This window comes from Macaca nemestrina, chromosome 20 (genome assembly GCF_043159975.1).
Source record: "Macaca nemestrina isolate mMacNem1 chromosome 20, mMacNem.hap1, whole genome shotgun sequence".
Lineage (NCBI taxonomy): Eukaryota > Metazoa > Chordata > Mammalia > Primates > Cercopithecidae > Macaca > Macaca nemestrina.
Window position 1 is genome coordinate 64,573,935 of NC_092144.1, and position 18,931 is coordinate 64,592,865.

At 49.5% G+C, this 18,931-nt stretch overlaps 1 protein-coding gene across 4 annotated transcripts; it reads left to right on the top strand.

Moving 5' to 3' along the window:
• The first annotated feature begins 3,963 nt into the window (after positions 1-3,963).
• On the top strand, positions 3,964-17,105 carry LOC105497317 (leukocyte associated immunoglobulin like receptor 2). Of its 4 annotated transcripts, XM_071087831.1 has the most exons (8): positions 3,964-4,618; positions 5,365-5,400; positions 9,584-9,877; positions 10,729-10,779; positions 14,175-14,213; positions 14,831-14,959; positions 15,442-15,494; positions 16,034-17,105. In XM_071087831.1, exons 1-8 carry the CDS (start codon positions 4,585-4,587, stop codon positions 16,178-16,180), a joined length of 783 nt encoding a protein of 260 aa, XP_070943932.1. In that variant the 5' UTR covers positions 3,964-4,584; the 3' UTR covers positions 16,181-17,105. The 4 variants fall into 4 exon arrangements, with proteins under 4 accessions (XP_070943932.1, XP_070943933.1, XP_070943934.1 ...); XM_071087832.1 differs by lacking the exons at positions 15,442-15,494; positions 16,034-17,105 and adding an exon at positions 15,053-15,114 and having other exon boundaries at positions 3,969-4,618; XM_071087833.1 differs by lacking the exons at positions 15,442-15,494; positions 16,034-17,105 and adding an exon at positions 14,589-14,738 and having other exon boundaries at positions 3,970-4,618; positions 14,831-14,907.
• Positions 17,106-18,931: the final 1,826 nt, after the last annotated feature.

Genomic DNA, 18,931 nt, shown 5'->3' on the forward strand with positions numbered 1-18,931 from the left:
TTTCACCGTGTTAGCCAGGATGGTCTCGATCTCCTGACCTCCCCAAGTAACATTTTTGAACGAGTAAGCTGTGCTCTGCTGGATCTGTAGCATGCCTTGGACGTACACTTTCTCCAGCTGGGATCAAAGTCTTAGAGGAATGCAAAGGCGGAGGGGTCCTCTGAGAATATGGAGCAAGGACAGCTCTGTATCACTCCTTTTATGGAAAAACCCAGAGTAACTGCCCATGTGTTCTGTGACCTTTGATGTTAGTGAGTAGTGAGGAAACTCTTGGCTATGTTGGTGGTTTCACAGCTGTCAGAATTCACTGAGTTGCACAGCTTCAATGAAGGCAGTTTGTCTGCCAAGGATTCCTTGATAAAGCTGATTAAAAATCGCTGAAGTGAAAAATCGCTGAAGGAGACTCTCCTACAGAGAAACCATCCTGCAAGTAAAAGAAGAGTCAGAAGCAGGAAAGTCATTCTCAGGAGCCACTTGGTTTGATGCTAAGTTTCCAAACAAATGTAGTATTCCTTGCAACCACGAGAAGCTGGAGAGTGATTTGAAATCATTCTTTTTTTTTTTTTTTTTTGAGACAGAGTCTCGCTCTGTCTCCCAGGCTGGACTGCAGTGGGGCGATCTCAGCTCACTGCAAGCTCCGCCTCCCGGGTTCACACCATTCTCCTGCCTCAGCCTCCCGAGTAGCTGGGACCACAGGCGCCACCACCACGCCCGGCTAGTTTTTTGTATTTTTAGTACAGACGGGGTTTCACCATGTTAGCCAGGATGGTCTTGATCTCCTGACCTCGTGATCCACCCACTTGGCCTCCCAAAGTGCTGGGATTACAGGCGTGAGCCACTGCGTCCGGCGAAATCATTCTTAGGATGAGCTGGAAGCTTTTGGAATGTGCACCCCTGCAGTCTGTGCTTCTCCCCATGATTTACAAAACCATGAAAATAAAGCTCAGTTAATTCCTTATCATCAAGGTGAGCACCAGGTTCAGTATTCAGCTGGAGTCTCGGGATTCCGTCTTTCTTTAATTTTTGACTGCACAGCCTTCACTTACTTTTTATATCTTTGAGGCATTAAAAAAAGGTTTTTTTTTGTTGTTTGTTTGTTTTTTTTGAGACGGAGTCTCGCTCTGTCGCCCAGGCTGGAGTGCAGTGGCACCATCTCGGCTCACTGCAAGCTCCGCCTCCCGGGTTCACACCATTCTCCCGCCTCAGCCTCCTGAGTAGCTGGGACAATAGGCGCCCGCTACCATGCCTGGCTAATTTTTTTTTTTTTTTTGTATTTTTAGTAGGGACGGGGTTTTACCGTGTTAGCCAGGATGGTCTTGATCTCCTGACCTTGTGATCCGGCTGCCTTGGCCTCCCAAAGTGCTGGGATTACAGGCGTGAGCCACTGTGCCTGGCCTAAAAATAATTTTTAATATATTATATTAAGCAGTTTTAGTTGGTTTATTGTTATTTTTTAGATGGATTGCTGTCTTATGGGCTCAGTCTAACATATTCACAGAACATTGGATTAGATTGAAAGAACATACCCGGGACTGCATTGTGCAGAGCTCTGGGAGGACCAGGGTTTAGCTTGAGTTCCCCTGTCTGTCCATGAGATCCCAGCTTGAGATCATTACAGTCACCGCGTCTCGGGAGGAGGACTAGTCTGCAATGTAGTGATTATGATGGAATGTTTCAATGTTTTTGAAATGTTTGGACTATTCTGATGCAAAAAACTTTCTTTTCTTTTCTTTTTTTTTTTTTGAAACCCTCTGTTATTAAGAGATAAATATGATTTCCAGGAACATTGTTCTATTCTGCCTTAAGTATTATTGGTCATATCTGGTCATATGCCCTGCTCTGAATCAAACCCTGAAAATGGGATTGCTAAAATCGCCTTAATCTAGACTCCATTTCCCTCCCACTTGCTCCCTGGGCTTGGAGCATAGCCACTCAAACAGAACTGGTTTTGGTTGTTAAGGAAGAAGTGAGTAATGGCTGCGGTGCAGACCCTCATCAATGTCTGCGACAGTTACACCTGGAGACAAGCTCCCCAGTGTCCTCAGAAGCAGCAGAGATGAGAATCCATGATAGGGTGGGCTGCTGTCCCCCTAGCTCCATGATGCCGAAATGCATTGCTTGTCCTGGTCCTGCTCCTCGTTCCAGCACCCAGCTGGGTGCCCATCTGGCCCCACACCTTAATGCCAGGTTCTAAGCACCATCTCCTTACCATTCAACCCCTTTGGGATTTTGCATGTGCTGTTGGACCACCTCACCCCCACCACCCCCACCTGGAGCCAAATGACACTGTGGGATGAGGGGAAGAGAACTCATCTTAGTAGAGGGAGAGAGAGTGAGTATGTGTTTGTGTGTGTGTGTATTATACATAATATATATAATAACAATTAAAATTGTTAAAGGGGCCAGGCGCAGTGGCTCATGCCTGTAATTCCAGCACTTTGGGAGGCTGAGATGGGTGGATCACATGAGGTCTGGAGTTGGAGACCAGCCTGGCTAACATGGTGAAATCCCATTTCTACTAAAATACAAAAATTAGCCAGGCGTGGTGGCAGATGCCTGTAATCCCAGCTACTCGGGAGACTGAGGCAAGAGAATTGCTTGAGCCTGGGAGGCGGAGGTTGCAGTGAGCTAAGATCACATCACTGCACTCCAGTCTGGGCAACAGAGCAAGACTCCATCTCCACACACACACACACACACACACACACACACACACACACACACACACACAAATTGTTAATTGTATATATATAATTATAATAGTTTATATATATTAACAATTAGGTATGAACTTGTATATATATAATTAATAATTATAATAGTTTATATATTGACAATTACATATAAAACTATTATAATTTGCTATATTATTATATATAAACAATTATATATGTAATGACTATATATAAAATGATAAACAATTTTAAATAATAATATATTAATTATATTGTGATTATATGTAATCATCATAATTATTTATATATAATATTTATTATTGTATATCGTTGTTTGAATATTTAATATGAGCTCTGTCTCTTAACAAATTTCAAGTGAACAAGACATTATTGTCGACCATAGGTCATATGTCGGACAGCAGACCTCTAGGTCCTGTTTGTTAATAACTCCCCATTTTCCCCTCCTCCCAGCCCCCGTAACCACCATTGACTGCTGTGATGTGACTCTGGTGACTCTGCAGACCCCTGTAAGTGGCATCATGCAGTACTTGGTCTCTGCATCTGCATCGCTTGGCGTGATGTCCTCAGAGTTCGTCTGTGTTGTCACCCATGGCAGAATTGTCTTCCTTATTAAGGCTCAGTAGTATTCCCCTGTGTGCGTGTACCACATTTTCCACGTCCATTCATCTGTCAATGGACATTTAGATGAACTTCACGTCTTAGCTATTGTGAATAGTGCCGCAGTGGTCGGGGGAGTTCAGATGGCTCTTCGCATACTGAATTTGTTTCTTTGAAATGTAGACCCAGAAGTGGGATTGATTACTGGACCATATAGTAGCTCTATTTTTAGTTTTTTTTTTTTTTTTTTTGAGACAGAGTCTCGCTCTGTGGCCCAGGCTGGAGTGCAGTGGCGTGATCTCAGCTCACTGCAACCTCTGCCTCCCGGGTTCACGCCATTCTCCTGCCTCAGCCTCCCGAGTAGCTGGGACTACAGGCACCCGCCACCACGCCCGGCTAGTTTTTTGTATTTTTAGTAGAGATGGGGTTTCACCATGTTAGCCAGGATGGTCTCGATCTCCTGACCTTGTGATCCGCCCTCCTCGGCTTCCCAAAGTGCTGGGATTACAGGTGTGAGCCACCACGCCCGGCCTATTTTTAGGTTTTTGAGGAACCTCCTCACTGTTCTCTAGAGTGAGTGCACAATTTTTCAGCTTCCCAAAGTGCCAGGATTACAGGCGTGAACCACGGTGCTTGGTCTGTTTCTTTTAAATATACACCCAGAAGTGGACTTAGCTACCATATGGTAGCTCTATGTTTGTTTTTTTGAGGAACCTCCCCACTGTTCTCTATAGTGAGTGTACAGTGTTTCAACCTCCCAAAGTTCTGGGATTACAGGTGTGAGCCACCGCGCCCAGCTCACTGTAGGATTTTTCTTAACGCGTTACATACCTTGCTGGGATTTTAGCAGAGATCACAATATTAAAAACTTGGGGAAGGATTTCTATGACTCTCGTTTTAACTACGAGGAAATGTCAACTTCTAGTTTTGTAACGTCCTGCCCAGGAGCGGTGGTCGTTAACGTGTGGAGCTGGGATGACGTCCAAGTCAGTTGGTTGCCCGACCTTTATTCTGCCTTGTCCCGTAGATTTAGAAAGAGGCTGACACATCAGGTAACTAGTTTAGAGTCATCTGATCATGCGGGTAAGCAGCGTTTTTCAGAGGCCAAGGCCTTCCCTCTCATTTCACTAGTGGGAAGGGCGGAAAGAACAGAACGGAAAGCTCTTCCTTTTGTGTGAGGCAGTTGCTGTGGAAACCCCACAGGCAGGAGGCCCCTGGACAGCACATCCTGTCGGCTTGTGTCCTTGCACTGGTGCGTCCCAGGCCAGGCCGGACTGCTGGGACCAGGGCCATGTATCGCTACCCCACCGCCCTCCTGGGCCTAGGTGAGTCCTGGAGGCAGCGGGGAGGCTGGAAAGGGGGTCGGGAGGTCTGGAAAGTTCCCTACTCAAGCCTGACTCCAGTGCAGAAGATTCTGGGAAGGAAAGTGTCCTCCTCCCCCAGGACTGCCCTGCTGCTCTCCCCGGGGCCTAAATCTGACCAGAGAAGACCTTGTCCTAAAAACAGGGACCCGGGTATGGGGATGAGGTCAGCTTTAAGAAGGGCTTGGGGGGCCAGGCGCGGTACTCACGCCTGTAATCCTAGCACTTTGGGAGGCTGAGGCGGGCGGATCATGAGGTCAGGAGTTTGAGACCAGCCTGGCCAACGTGGTGAAACCCCATCTCTACTAATACAAAAATTAGCCGGGCGTGGTGGCGGGCGCCTGTAATCCCAGCTACTAGGGAGGCTGAGGCAGGAGAATTGCTTGAACCCTGGAGGCGGAGGTTGCAGTGAGCCGAGATCGCGCCACTGCACTCCAGCCTGGGTGACAAGAAGAAAACTCCGTCTCCAACAACACCACCAAAAAGAAGGGCTGGGGGAGCGGGAGCCTTTTTGGAAGAGGAGACTTTGGGATTTATCTTGAAACCATTTTGCAGCAAGAAGGATTGCACCGAGATAGCGATGTCAAGGAGGGTTGGTTTGGTCCTGATGAAATGCTGAACGCCCCCCAGCTCCATCCAGCCCCCTTTCGATAGCAGCCCTGTAAGGAGACTGGGTGGTGGCATTTTTTTCACTGGGGCTTCTCTTGCAGTGCTCTGCCTGGCCCAGACGATCCACGCGCAGGAGGGTGAGTCACACCTTCGTCCCGTCTTCCCCGTCCCCTCTGGCACCCCAAGGGCAGTTCTGGGTGGGAGTGATGTTGATGCTTAGAGGGCCGGAGGGACCCCTTTAAGTATACCCTAGATTGCAAACTATTCCAGATGTAAAATGCATAACCCTCACCCCTTTCGCTCCTTCATTCTCTACCTGTCATATTTTGCTTTTCTTATTTTCAAAAATCTTATATTTTATTTTATTTATTTATTTATTTTTGAGATGGAGTCTCGCTCCATCACCCAGACTAGTGGCACAATCTTGGCTCACTGCAACCTCTGCCTCCCAGTTTCAAGCGATTCTTCTGCCTCAGCCTCCTGAGTAGCTAGGATTACAGGTGCATGCCACCACCCCCAGCTAATTTTTTTTTTTTTTTGGTATTTTTAGAAGAGACAGGGTTTCACCATATTGGCCAGGCTGGTCTCGAACTCCTGACCTTATGATCTGCCCACCTCAGCCTCCCACAGTATTGGGATTACAGGCGTGAGCCACTGCACCCAGCCAAAAATCTTATTTTTAATCGACAAATAATTGTATATGTTTGTGGGTTACCACGTGATGTTACAATGTATGTAAACATTGTGGAAAGATTAAATAAGGCTAAATAACATAACAATCACATTACATACTTATAGTGACGAGAACATTTAAAATCTACTTTTAGCAATTTTGAAATATATCATAAGTTATTATTAACTATAGTCCGCCTGCTGTGCAATAGATCTCAAAAACTTACCCTCCTGTTTAACTGAAACTTTGTACCATTTGATCTGTGTCTTTCCCAAGCCCCCCATCTGCAGCCTCTAATATCATCATTCTAATCTCTACCTCTGTGAAATGACCTTTTTTGTTTGTTTTGGGATGGAGTCTTACTCTGTCACCCAGGCTGGAGTGTAGTGGCACAATCTCGGCTCACTGCAATCTCCACCTCTTGAGTTCAAGCAGTTCTCCTGCCTCTGAACCAGCCTCCCGAGTAGCTGGGATTACAGGTGCCTGCCACCACGCCTGGCTAATTTTTGTGTTTTTAGTAGAGACGGGGTTTCACCATGTTGGCCAGCCTGGTCTCGAACTCCTGACCTCAGGTGATCCACCCACCTCGGCCTCACAAAGTGCTGGGATTACAGGTATGAGCCACCACGCCTAGCTGAGATGAACTTTTTTAGATTCCACATGTGGTATTTGTTTTCCTGTGCCCGGCTTATTTCACTTAGCATAATGTCCTCCGGTTCATCCATGTTGTTGCAAATGATACAACGTCCTTCCTTTTTTAGGGCTGAATAATATTCCATTGCATAGACACACCACATTTTCCTCATCCATTCATTTGGCAGTGGACACTCAGGTTATTTCCAGGTCTTGGAGGCTGTGAGTAGCTCTGCGGTCACCCTGGGAGTGCAGGTGTCACCTCCACACACCAATTTCTACAACGAGAATTCAAACCCAACACCACCAAGGCTGAGCCCGGCAGTTTTCCCCAGACCAGCCCACACTTCACTCGGCAGCTTCTTGGCGGGGAACGTGACAGTCACAAAGGGCAGACTCTGAACATTCCATCTCTTCTCCATCCTCCTAGATGCATCATGTCACCCAGTCCTGGTGATTTCACTCTCAATTTTTCTCATCTTTCCCTCTCTCTTTACTGACTTTTCCTATGTCTCCCCCTGGTGACGGCCCCTCTCTCCTCCGTGGCTCCCCGAGGCCGGCCTCAGCCTGTCCATGCCACTGCTGCCTGCTGCCTTCCTGACCCCAGGGACGTTGTGATTTGCGAAAGCACAGACATGACCATTGTACTTTCCACAGTTTTTAAATTGTATTCAAAATTTTTCATTTAATATCTCATTGTAAGATGAATTTTTTTTTTTTTTTCTCAGAGCTCTTCCCCTGTTTATCTTCAGATAGAATCAGACCTGTGTACCTCTCTTTGGTCTGGACATGCCCATTTTCCCAGCCACATCCTGTCCCTGTGACTTTGGGCTCACCCATCTCTACATTCCTCCAGGTTCTTTCACTTTCTTGAACACTCCATATTCTGTTCAACATCAGGCCATCTCACATGCTGAATTTTTTTTTTTTTTTTTTTTTTGAGATGGTGTTTCATTCTTGTTACCCAGGCTGGAGTGCAATGGTTTGGTCTTGGCTCACTGCAACCTCTGCCTCCCTGGTTGAAGCAGTTCTCCCTGCCTCAGCCTCCCAGGTAGCTGGGACTACAGGCACTTGCCACCATGCCTGGCTAATGTTTTTGTATTTTTAGTGGAGACGGGGATTCACCATGTTGATCAGGCTGGTCTTGAACTCCTGATCTCAGGTGATCCGCCCGTCTTGGCCTCCCAAAGTACTGGGATTACAGGCGTGAGACACCCGGCGCCTGGTCTGATTTTTAAAAATTAATTAATTCAGTTTAAAATTGACCAATGCAAATTGCATGTATTTGTCATGTCCAGTGTAATGTTGTGGCCTCTGCACACAGCGCGGAATGGCTACATCGAGCTGGGGAACGTAGGCATTCCTCCTGTGCTAATCATTTTCTGTGGTGAGAACGCTTAGAATCACCTTGATTAACAATGTCCAATAATGTAATATGTTGTTATTAACTGTAGTCACCGAGCTGTACATGATGCCTCTCGAATTTATTTCTCTTCTCTAACTGAAACGTTGTATCCTTTGAGGAACACTCACTGGCTGATTTTCCCACTGTGAGTGCCCTGCTGTCACCTGTCTGCTCAGTTCAGGTAGTTTCTACCCCTCCCTCAGCGTTCAGCTCAGAGAGTGCTTCCCCTGACTTTGCAGAGGAGGTCAGCTGCACCGCCCACCTGTCCCCTAGATTCCTGCGCTTACCCACAGGAAACTTAACTGCAGTTCCCAGCTGCAGATTTGGACAATTCTCCCATCAGTATCTGTCCTCCCTTCAAGACGTCCACCTCCAAAGGGCAGGCACCCTGTGTGTGTTTCTCACATTTGTGGAATTAGCAGCTCATGAAAAATGTCTTTAAACGGATTGATAAGTAACTGAGATACGGTTAAAAGAAAGAAAAATGAACAAATGGGTGGGTTTGGGGAGATGCTGGTCAAAGGATAGAAAATTTCGTCTAGACAGAGAGAGTAAGTTCAAGACTGTGCAACATAAGGACTAGAGTTAATCACAATGTATTGTATGCTTTCAGATCGCTAAGAGGCAGATTTTAAATGTTCTTACCACAAAAATTAACTATGCAAAGTAAGGTTATATGAATTAGCTTGATTCAGCGAGTCCACAGTGTGTATCTGTACCAACACATCATGTTGTACACCTGCAATATATGCAGTTTTAATCTGGCAATAACAAAGAATGAATGAAGACGGGATGAGCGAATTGAAGCCCTGCCAGCTCTCTGCCCTGCTCAGGGATTTTGCTAATTTTGACACAACCTTCCTGTTTCAGGGCATCAAACCCGCCCTTCCTCCTCCACCCCAAGCCCAGTTGAGATAAATGGGGTTTTTCAAGAGCTTTAATAACAAGGAAATGCAAATTCGGCTGAGGAGAAAGTAGAAACTAGAGGAAAACCCAGAGGTGGTGTCTCCACAGAGACCTGCATTAGCAATGGGGACCTGTCACGGGCTGGGCGTCTGCTGTGAGCAGATCAGGGCTGGGTCAGGGCTGGGGGCTTCACCCTCACCCCATCGGACCCTCACAGGAGCCTGGCAACCCCCGTCCCACACTCAGTCCCACCCGGGGACCGGCCAGTGCCCTTCAGGCCCCAGCACGAGCCATCTCCAGAGCCCTCGCACCCCTGTCCCTTGTCCTTCACGAATGACCCTGTCATCCCCGTCCTGTGCCCCCTCCCGCCCTCTGTCCCTCTGGAAAGTGGCCCTGGGCTCTCGGCAGACATGAGGGGCCCCAGGCTGCTCCGACACTTCCCACGTGACCCTGAGCAAGGCCCAAGTTGTGAGCAAGTCTCGGGGTCCTTATTGTCAACTGGGAAAATAACTCTGCACCGATGAGGATTCCCGCACATGTAGAAGGTGCAGGAGGCCTGGCGATGTTCTAAGGTTGGGCTGTGGTCGTGGCTGCACAACTCTACAAAATTGCTAAAATCCCTGACATGTGACGCTAAAATGACATGTGTGGCATGGTGACTTCCTATGGTGGACGCTGAGGTCCTTCTCTGCTTCCCTCCTAGGGCCCCTGCCCAGACCCTCCATCTCGGCTGAGCCAGGCACCGTGATCCCCCTGGGGAGGCCTGTGACCCTCCAGTGCCGGGGCCCGGTTGGCGTTTACGCATTCCGCCTGGAGAGGGAGGATAGATTTGAGTATAAAGATAATTACAATGTGTTTCGACTTGGTCCATTTGAGTCCGAGGCCAGATTCCGCATCGACTCAGTAAGTGAAGCCAATGCTGGGCTTTATCGCTGCATCTATTATAAGACCCCCCGATGGTCTGAGCACAGCGACTACCTGGACCTGGTGGTGAAAGGTGAGAACGTCACCTGGACGCTGCCCCAGTCTCAGCTCGGCCTTCGAGCTTATCCCCAGGTCCCTGGACCCTGTCCCAGCTGCTGCCCTCTCTCTGTGGCCACCCTTGCCCTCCTCCTGACCCCCAAGCCCTCCTCTCCCCCTCTCCCTCTGCACACACCTCCCCTCTGCCCTCGCACCTGCTTAGGTCCCTGGAGCCCTGGTCTCCTCCGGACACCACGGATGGCCTGGACACTCAGCCCCAGCATCCGGTGGGCTCAGAGCTGGCTCTGCTTGGCTGGGTGGGGAGTGGGTTCCCAGAGATTAGGGGGCGACCCCCCTACAAGGGGATGAGTGTCTTTTCACACAGGATGGATGGTCTCACTTGTTATTCCTTTCCACTGAGCCAGAACCTGCCCCAGGCAATGTGCTTCTCCTGGTGTGGTTCATCTCCCACTGGGCAGAGCACAGGGCCCAGGGATGGCCCCTGGTCAGGGCTGGACAGGGCTTTGGGAAAACCTTTGGTATGTGACCACACGCACCCCTGTGTGTGCTCAACCCGAGATGTCCTGGAGTCAAAGTCCACTGGAGAGGCTCCAACCCACCTTCATGTCCCCCCAGGACCTCAAAGGTCCCCTGAGGTCAAGCAGAGCTTGTGGTGGGAGGAGCAGAGGGAGTGACCAGCCCCAGGGAGAATGGGGCAAGCAGCGGGGCTCTCCCCAGCCTCCTGTCCCCTGCCCCGTTGTCTCAGGAGTCTCGGGACATTGTCTGGGATTGCCTGATGGCCATGCGGCCTTTGGACGGGGGCTCAGGGTGGAGGAGGGCAGGTTGGTTGGGACGGGTTCTACATCCTTCTCCTGCCTCTGTTTACAGAAACCTCTGGAGACACGGACTCCCCCGTCACAGAGCCCGACTCCTCAGCTGGTCAGTAGCAGGGTCCTCAGCCGGAAGGGATTGCAGTGGGATCTGTGCTGGGGATGCAGCTCCGAGTCCAGCCCTCGGCCCTGGGCTTGGAGTCAAGGTCTAGGGAGGCCACGGGAAGGAACTGACACCCGCCCGGCTCTGGGAGGTGGCTAATGCTCCTAGAGACCATAGCAACAATGGTACCGTGATTGTAACCTCGTTCCATGCCAGGAACTGTGGAAAACACTTAGTGCAAGCACCAGTCTCCGGGGGAGGTACTAGTCTGGTTGTCTAACTCCTCCTCCTCTCTAATATGCAAAACATAAACTAAAGTTTCTTGCTTAAAGGCACAAGGCTATGAAGGGGCAGGGGCAGGGGCAGGGGCAGGGGCAGGGGCAGGGGCCACCCACCCGGGCAGCCCCACCCCAGACTTTCGGCGTCTCCCGAGCTCCACGCTGCCCCCTTGTGGGCGTGGCCTCACCATTCACCCTGCTCTGCACCTGATGGAGGGACTTAGAACTCACCTCCAACCTGGGACACCCGAAGAGGGACGGTGATGCTCCTATTGGCTCTCTGATCTCCGGGGGAAGCCTGAACAGTGGAGTAAGGTCCCTTAAAAGGAGGGTGCCACAGGGAGGAGACGTAGCCTGTGAACAGTGACCAGGATGAAGCCATGAGGCTTCCCTTCCATCTGGCTCTGCCCTGGACTCTGTGATGGGAGAGAAGCTGCCCCTGGCTCTGGCCCTGGACTCTGTGTGATTGAAGTGAAGCTGCCCCAAGTCCCTGGGTCTCAAGTTGTCCATCTCCTCCTGTGATCTGTGACCAGAACCTCCCAGGGGAGGACACGGGGTCATAAGCCATCCGCGGACCCTTCCCCACCTGTGTTCTCATCACCAGAGTGGTCGTCCTTGGTCACCCAGTGACGGCCTGTGAGGCTTGGGCTGTGAGCTCAGGCAGGCGGGACCAGGGGCTGAAGCCACATAGGGAGGTGGGAGGAGCCATGCTGTGCTCCATCCGGACCCCCTCAGAGGCTCCTGGGCTGCCTGAGCGGGACCGGATGTGCTCCTGAGTCCAGCTGACCTGGTTCAAGTCCAGTGTCTGGTTTTTATTAGCCTTCTGTCTGCGGGAATATCTACCCTCTCTTTCTCTCTCTCTCTCTCCCTCTCCTTCCCTCTCTCCTCTCCCACCTTTCATGCAGTGACATATAAAGGTTACGAGGACAGACCCTCCTGCAGCCAGATTGCTGGGTTCATGGTTCAAATTCCGGTGGTTCTGCCACCCCCCCGGCTCCATGCCTGATGGTGACTCACCCAAACCTCCTGTGTCCCAAATTCCTCATGTGAAACATAGGCAGTAAAATAACTGTCCTGGTAGAATCGTTTAGGGGAGAGTTGAGTTCAGGTAGACACGGCGCTGACATCAGAGCTGATTAGAAAACCCCAAAGGAGGGGTGCTGCTATTAACACTGAGGAAGTATTTTGTCCCCACAGGGACTGTGACAGGCACTGAAGGCTCCGGATTTGACGCATCGTGAATGAGGAGAAATGGCCTCCAGTCTTGTGAACTTCAATGGGGAGAAATAATTAGAATGAGCATTAGAAATGCACAGATTCCCATACATGCATATACAAATAAAAAGATATGATTTGCAATGGAGAATTTCAGAGCTATCATTTCAATTACATTAAATATGTTCACATCATATATTACACATATAAGGAACATAATTATATAATAAAATATGTTAACGTATCACCACATATCACTATAATGTATACTATATTATATGAAAGATATTATATTTACAATATATAGTGTAATAACTTGCGGGTGTTATAATTTTTTTTTTTTTTTTTTTTGAGACGGAGTCTTGCTCTGTCACCCAGGCTGGAGTGCAGTGGTGCGATCTCGGCTCACTGCAAGCTCCGCCTCCCGGGTTCACGCCATTCTCCTACCTCAGCCTCCGAGTAGCTGGGACTACAGGCGCCCGCCACCTCGCCCGGCTAGTTTTTTTGTATTTTTTAGTAGAGATGGTGTTTCACCGTGTTAGCCAGGGTGGTCTCAATCTCCTGACCTCGTGATCCGCCCGTCTCGGCCTCCCAAAGTGCTGGGATTACAGGCTTGAGCCATCGCGCCTGGCCGGGTGTTATAATTAATAAACATAGGTACAAACATAAATATATAATCTATTTCTATGGTTTATAATTATAATAGAAACATTTTATATTTAATTATATATTTATATGTAATAAACATTATACATTATATATTATAGTGAATATATGTAATATATATTATAAGTAATTATAAATCACATACAATTAACATTATATACATTAAATTATAATGTATATGCCAAGATTGCATAATTAAAATATATATTTGTTATATTTTATGTTTGCATAGCACATGATACATATAACTATAAATAATATAAAAATTGTAATATTGCACATTTTAAATTGTGGCACATGTTATGAAGACCAAACCCAGGAAGTCACGGTGTAGAATTACGGGTGGTGTCCTGGACTTTGGGCCGTGGACGAGGCAAGAGGAAAGGACACTCCAAAATAGAATGTCTGCCTTTCTGGAAGGATATTGAAGATGCTGCCTCGGCAGCAGGGGAGGGGAGGGACCACTGTTCCTGGAAGAGGGACACGTGGGCTCGGACCCTGGGTTTGGGGGAGCCCCGCAGGACCCCATTTGGTCACCTGTGAATTGGGTAGTGGCGTGCACTGTGCAGAGGAGGGTGAATGTTCGAGGAGATGACGGGCCGGCCCGGAATGCGCTGCGCAGGGAGCCTGGGCGGCGCCGCACACACTCGCCCGCTAGCTGCAGGGCTTCAGGAAACAGGAGCACATCTGGGTTTGGATTCTTCCCACAGGAGGGCGGGTTACATCCCCATCAGGGGGCTGCCGCGAGGGCAGATAAAATCAGACAGGGGGATTCTTGCACTCTGGTGGGAACCCAGAAGGAGGTCAGGGAGGGAAGGTCTCCCTTCCTCTTCTTGCGGGTAGTTGGTCTCTTCCTAGATCCGCGGAGGGCAGACAGCAGCGATGTCTACCACAGCTTCACGCCCAGGAAACGCGCTGTATCTGCACCATCCGGTAGGGATGGCGTCAGGCACGTGGGTCACACTGAGCCCTCGAGATGCAGACAGTGCAGCCGGCTTGTCATGCCATTGAACTTTGGATAAATTTAAATATCAATAGCTACGTGTGACTCTCATACTGGACAGTAGATGTAGAAAGTTTCCATCATCACAGAAGACTCTACTAGTCAGTGCTGGTCTAGAAGGAGCTGTCAGGGTCGTGGGGAGTGAAGAGAGATCCCCACAGTGGATGTGGGAGGACTCAGAGCCTTCTCTGTCCAGCTCAGGACTCTAACTCCTCTTCCTTCTGATTCCTCCCTCACAGGACCCACGCAGAGGCCGTTGGACAACAGTCACAATGATCGTGAGTGATGGGGGCCATGGAGGGTGAGCCTAGTGTGTACCTCTTGGGGAAGGAGAAAGAGGTCAGGCTTTGGGGTTGATCAGATTCCTGCTCTGCTAATGGCCAGCTGTGTCCCTGTGCAGAGGACCCCAGCACTCAGGACCCCAGTGGTGGAGGAAGGGGTTAACGATCTCTGTGCTGCAGGATTATTATTATTATTATTATTTTTGAGACAGACTCTCGCCCTGTTGCCCAGGTTAGAGTGTAGTGGCGTGATCTCAGCTTACTGCCTCCTCCACCTCCCGGGTTCAAGCAATTCTCCTGCCTCAGTCTCCCGAGTAGCTGGGATTACAGGCATGCGCCACCACACCTGGCTAATTTTTATGTTTTTAGTAGACGTGGGGCTTCACCATGTCAGCCAGGATGGTCTCAATCTCCTGACCTCGTGGTCCTTCGGCCTCGGCCTCCCAAAGTGCTCGGATTACAGGCGTGAGCCACCACACCCTGCTGCAGGACTACTATTTACCTGAGAGATTTTATATATTAGTAAGTCTATGACAAGCACACATCATGTGTGTGATATACAGTAAGGGCTCAATAAATGCACACTGCTGAAAACCTGTTTCTGTCTTTCTTAGATGCACCTGCTTCCCAAGGCCTGAGTGCTGAGCATCTTTATATTCTCACCGGGGTCTCAGTGGTCTTCCTCTTTTGTCTCCTCCTTCTGGTCCTCTTTTTCCTCCATCACCAGAATCAGATAAAGCAGGGTAGGTCTCAGGGTCAGGGTGGAGTGACCTGGGGAAGCTGTCAGGAGAGGCTAGGAAGAAGGTCTCCTTAATTCATACCCCAACTGTCCTCAGGGCCCCCCAGAAGCAAGGGCAAGGAGCAGAAGCCACAGCAGAGGTGAGGCCCCTGGGAATGACTCCTGGGCCTCCACCCAGTCCTCTGCCGCCAGGCTGCCCCTGAGGTTCACTTTTACTTTTCCTCTCAGGCACGACCTGGCTGTTGATGTTCTAGAGAGGACAGAAGGTGAAGGGGGAAGAGGAGGGACAGGCCTGAGATGGGGAAGTGGGGACTTGGTGCCAATCCAGATGCAATGTGGGGGGAGTGGAGGGAAGAATCTTTGGGAACATTCTAGAAGGTCGTATTATAGATTGGGTGCAGGATGTCAACTGAAGTTGGGGGTTCTCAGGCAGATTTGCCTTGTGACATCCTTCCTAGAAAACTGGCCATGTATTTTCTTCCCCAGACAAGGCCACAGTCAGTGGACTTCCTGAGAAGGACAGAGAGATGGACACCTCGGTGAGCCTTCCTACTAGTTATTCAAGTACCTCACTTTTAGCAGCTTAAAAAAAATCTCAGCTCCTTGGGTCAGGAATTCAGGAGTGGCTCAGCTGGGCGGTTCCGGCTCACCGCCTGTCCTAAGGTTGCTGTCGAGAGGTCGCCCAGGGCTGTGTGCATCTGAAGGCTCCCGTGGGCTGGAGGATCCACGTCCAAGACGCTCACTCCCACGGCTGTGGACAGGAAACCTCTGTTCCTCTCACAGGGGCCTCTCCACACCGCGGATTCCCCCAGAGGGAGGGATCCAAGGATGGGTGGCGGGGAGGGGCGGAAGCGCGATGTCTTTTGCCTCAGCTTGGAAGTCAGGAGTCTTCCCTTCTGCCTTGTTCATTGTCACATAGACCAACCCTAATACCCTGTGGGAGGGCTCTTCACACGGATGCAATTTCAGGAGAGGGTCCTCGGGGCCCATGGAGATGGCCGCCACAGCCCTCCAGTCCCACAGCCCCTCACCTCACCCTCCACCAGGCACTCCCTCACCCTCGGTCTCTCTCTCCCAGGCCCCGGCTGCAGGGGACCCCCAGGAGGTGATGTATGCGCAGCTGGACGACTGGGCCCTCACACGGAGGACAGCCCAGGCTGTGTCTCCACAGTCCACAAAGCCCATGGCTGAGTCCTGCACATATGCAGCCATTGCCAGACACTGACCCCAGGCCCACCTGACCTCTACACCTGAGGATATAAAGTCACTCTAGGAAAAGCCTGAAGCGGCCATTTGGAAGGCTTCCTCTTGGACTCATCATCATCTGGAAAGCGAGTCAGGCAGCTGTCCAGGAGACATGAGCTGGAGACGAGTTTTCTAACCAGCTTCCAGAAGTTTCCTTAACCAGGTGGTTCCTTCTACAATTGACCAGCTCCTTGGATAGACTGTGTTGCCATTGATTCCAGAGACTCAGATACATACACCTGACTACTTCTAGAAACGAAGCTCTAATCAGCTGGCTGTTTCCAGAGACCCATCTACAATTGTCTGGCTGTCTCTAGAGCTCCAGCTACAGTTGTCTGGCTGTTTCTAGAGACTCCGTTTTAGTTGTCTGGCTGTTTCTAGAGACACAGCTACAGTTGTGACTGTTTCTAGAGACCCAGCTGCAGTTGTCTGGCTGTTTCTAGAGACCCAGCTTTATTCACCTGACTGTTTTCAGAGACCCAACTATAGTCACCTGGCTATTTTCAGAAACCCAGCCACAGGTTGTCTCCAGAGACCCAGCTACAAACACCCAGCAGATCTGATGAGCAGTGATGCAGTCCCCCAGCTGGTCCTAGGTGTCTCCTGTGAATCTCCAATGACCCCAGAGACTTTGTTGGAATGATCTGCTCTTCTGACCCCAAAGACCTTCCTAGAAGTGAAGAGCTAACCTTGAGACAGTGCTATACATTTACAGCTGAGAGCTAAGCCCGGTTCTCTGGGTCATACTTTACTCTGTGCATCAGTAAATAATTCTGAAGACATCACACCTGGCAGCCCGGTGCCTGGTCCCGGGTGCACAGGTCACTTGGGCCGAGTCTCTGCTTTCACAGTTGTTCAAAGCTGGGTGAGGGAAACAGGACTTACAAAGGAGGTGTCAGCGTTTTCTTTTTTTCTTTTTTTTTTTTTTTTTGAGACGGAGTCTCGCTGTGTCTCCCAGGCTGGAGTACAGTGGCGTGATCTCGGCTCACTGCAAACTCCGCCTCCCGGGTTCACGCCATTCTCCCGCCTCAGCCTCCCAAGTAGCTGAGACTACAGGCGCCCGCCACCACGCCCGGCTAGTTTTTTGTATTTTTAGTAGAGACGGGGTTTCACCATGTTAGCCAGGATAGTCTCGACCTCCTGACCTCGTGATCCACCCGCCTCGGCCTCCCAAAGTGCTGGGATTACAGGCTTGAGCCACCGCGCCCGGCCAGCGTTTTCATTTTGAAATTGAGTGGACCAAGATTGCATATATTCCGGGTGTACCATGGGATAATTTGATATACGTATACATTGCACAATGATCGCCATAATCAAATTAATGAGCACAGTTGTCACCACCCATGCCGTACGCAAGACCTCCTGAACTTGCCCATCACAGGACTCAGAGTTGGTGTCAGTGTTTTCAGATGGAGCCCGTGTTTCAGGGATGAATGAGGGAGGTGTCTGAGGGACGTGTGGGTGAGTGCAGACAGAGAGCTGACCTCACCTACCCAAAGCTTCTCACGCACACACAAGCATGTATACACTCACACGTGCACACAGCATACCCGCACACTCACGTGTCCCAAGAGAGCCCTGAGTCCACTGCTGGATGAGGCATATCCATGTCTCCGCCCCACTTGTGTGGTCTCATGTGGTCTCTCAACTCAGATTAAAACAGGAAATTACCCTGTGAGTCACCAGAGGGTGAGAGAATCTCTGAGTTAATTTGTGTTTATCTTTAAAAACAAAACAAAATGTAACAAAACAACAAAAAAAAATTAAAACAGTGCCAAGCCTGAAGTGGAGACTCAAACGGGCACGGCTCCTGGTGCGGTCCTGCCTGGAAAGGACTGCACAGGTAAGAAAATATCAGAACATCACATTCTACCCTCTAAAACAGACTGTTATGATCTATCAAAGAGAAGGAGGAATATCCAAAAATCCCGGAAAACCGGAACCAAAACAAAAACAGAAAAGGCACTTGTAGGTCTTTACAAGAAGGATAGTTAAAAAATTATACATATATAATACATACATAAAATACACGTTATATATAAAGTAAATGTATATTTAATAAACAAATATAAATAAATAATTATATTATATATTTACATATAATACATAATACATATATATAATTTTTTTTTTTTTTTTTGAGATGGAGTCTCGCTCTGTCGCCCAGGCTGGAGGGCAGTGGTGAGATCTCGGCTCACTGCAACCTCCGCCTCCAGGGTTCAAGCAATTCTCCTGCCTCAGCCTGCCGAGTAGCTGGGACTACAGGCGCCTGCCACCACGCCCAGCTAATTTTTGTATTTTTAGTAGAGATGGGGTTTCATCATCTTGGCCAGGCTGGTCTGGAACTCCTGACCTCAGGTGATCCGCCCGCATTGGCCTCCCGAAGTGCTGGGATTACAGGCGTGAACCACCGTGCCTGGCCGATAGATATAATTTTTAGAACTTCAACAAAAGCTCAGCCAGCTTTTTCTATGGGGCAATTGCTAATTTAGTTCTATACAAATATTGACACATTAAGTCCTTGTATACAATGTCCTCAGCAAGCCTTATTTTCCCCCTTTTTCTTGGAGAAACTATGGACTGAGACTGCAGCAATCTCTCCAAGGTCAGCCAGGTCTCAGGGGCGGGGGCTGCCCAGCGTATGGGGTTCCTGAACCCCAGGACAGGCTGTAGCTCACCGCGCTGGGAGGTTTCTGCCCTGCCATACTCTCAAATTTTAATTTGTACTGAG

Bases quoted from the DNA above. Each gene is read 5' to 3' on its own strand.
- LOC105497317 (XM_071087831.1), top strand. From the start codon at position 4,585: ATGTATCGCTACCCCACCGCCCTCCTGGGCCTAG. The intron at 5,401-9,583 runs GTGAGTCACACC...CTTCCCTCCTAG, and splicing joins GACGATCCACGCGCAGGAGG to GGCCCCTGCCCAGACCCTCC. The intron at 15,495-16,033 runs GTGAGCCTTCCT...TCTCTCTCCCAG, and splicing joins ACAGAGAGATGGACACCTCG to GCCCCGGCTGCAGGGGACCC.